This window comes from Gastrolobium bilobum, unplaced genomic scaffold (assembly GCF_033153095.1).
Source record: "Gastrolobium bilobum isolate Gb01-03AN ecotype WA unplaced genomic scaffold, APGP_CSIRO_Gbil_v1 utg110480, whole genome shotgun sequence".
NCBI classification, from domain to species: Eukaryota; Viridiplantae; Streptophyta; class Magnoliopsida; order Fabales; family Fabaceae; genus Gastrolobium; species Gastrolobium bilobum.
Window position 1 is genome coordinate 37,930 of NW_026895930.1, and position 1,349 is coordinate 39,278.

The 1,349-nt window shown below is 41.7% G+C and overlaps 1 protein-coding gene across 1 annotated transcript; it reads right to left on the reverse strand.

Moving 5' to 3' along the window:
- Positions 1 to 336: 336 nt before the first annotated feature.
- On the reverse strand, positions 337 to 1,119 carry LOC133296846 (uncharacterized). Its single transcript, XM_061495900.1, has one exon. The coding sequence runs from the start codon at positions 1,117 to 1,119 to the stop codon at positions 337 to 339; it is 783 nt and encodes a 260-aa protein (XP_061351884.1).
- Between the last annotated feature and the right edge of the window lie 230 nt (positions 1,120 to 1,349).

The window sequence follows — 1,349 nt, forward strand, 5'->3', positions numbered from 1 at the left end:
TGGTCATCCTTCAGGGTAACTATCCTATTGTGTCTCCTTCTGTTGACAGTAGAGGAGTGGAAGAATCTGGAATTCTTGTCCCCATATTTTAGCCAATGGCATCGAGACCTTTGGTGCCAGACCAATTCCTCCTGAATTAGGATTGACTGGAGCTCCTTCCAAAGATTTTTCTGAAGAATATCTGAGTTATGATCAAACTTCCCATACCTGTAACTGTCCAGCCCATTAAGTCTAGCATACAGTTTATTTTTCTGTTTCATTCTCTCTTTGAAGACATTCTGGTGCCACTCCTTTGCATTAGCTTCGAATCTATCTCTAGCTGTTAACCAATTGCCTTCATTCCCCCCAACTCTTTTTAACCAAATCAAAGAATCTCTGATCAGTCAACCAGGCAGCCAAGAACTTGAACCTCCTAGAATAATCTCCAGGTCTGGACTGACCATCATCACATATAAGAATAGGCCTATGGTCAGAATTAAAGAAAGGAAGATGAATGGTAAATTTATCAGGCCAAGCAATATTCCAGTCTTCATTAGTACAAGCTCTATCCATTCTCTCATGGAGCCTCCCATGTTTCCAGGTAAAATCAGGCCCCTTATAACCCAAGTCATGGATGTCACACCTAGACAAACAAAGCTGCATCTCCTTCATACTGTCCCAACACACCTCCTTACCTCCCACTTTCTCAGAAGCATGCAGGATAGAGTTAAAATCACCCAAGAGCAGCCAGGGTTCCAAGATAGAATTGTTAATGACCTCAAGCTCAGCCCAAAGCAACTTCCTTTCTAGTCTCCTAGGGCTACCATACACAAAAGTAACCAGATCAACCTTTTTAGCATCTAAATACTTCACTCTAGTATGAATGAATTGATGATGAACCTTAAGAATCTCCAATTCCACCTTATTTCCATCCCAAAGCAACCACAAACCTCCAAAAAAGCCAACTGGATCCTGCTTAAAAAAATTGGGAAAGCCTAACTTCTTAATGATCTCATCACTTCTCGGACTACCAACTCTGGTTTCCAAAAGAGCCAAAATACTGACTTTAAAACAAAAGCTTAAATCCCTAACTAGGGAAGGGAAGCATTTCTTCCCTACCCCTCTACAATTCCAAGACATAATAAACATAAAGATGAATAAAAGAACCTGTACAAGGGAATCCCCTTGAAGGAATGTCACTTCTGTTGAACAGAACTTCCCCCCAACAAGGAGGGGCCATCCTCATGAGCCCTGGCCCTGTGATCAGAAAGTAGTTTGCTCAAGGTAGGATCCTCTTGAGCATCCTTCTTTCCAAGGTTGTTACAATTGTTTCCACTCCTAGAGAGCAACTCAGGACCATTCAGGTTTTT

Bases quoted from the DNA above. Each gene is read 5' to 3' on its own strand.
- LOC133296846 (XM_061495900.1), bottom strand. From the start codon at position 1,119: ATGTCTTGGAATTGTAGAGGGGTAGGGAAGAAATGCTTCCCTTCCCTA.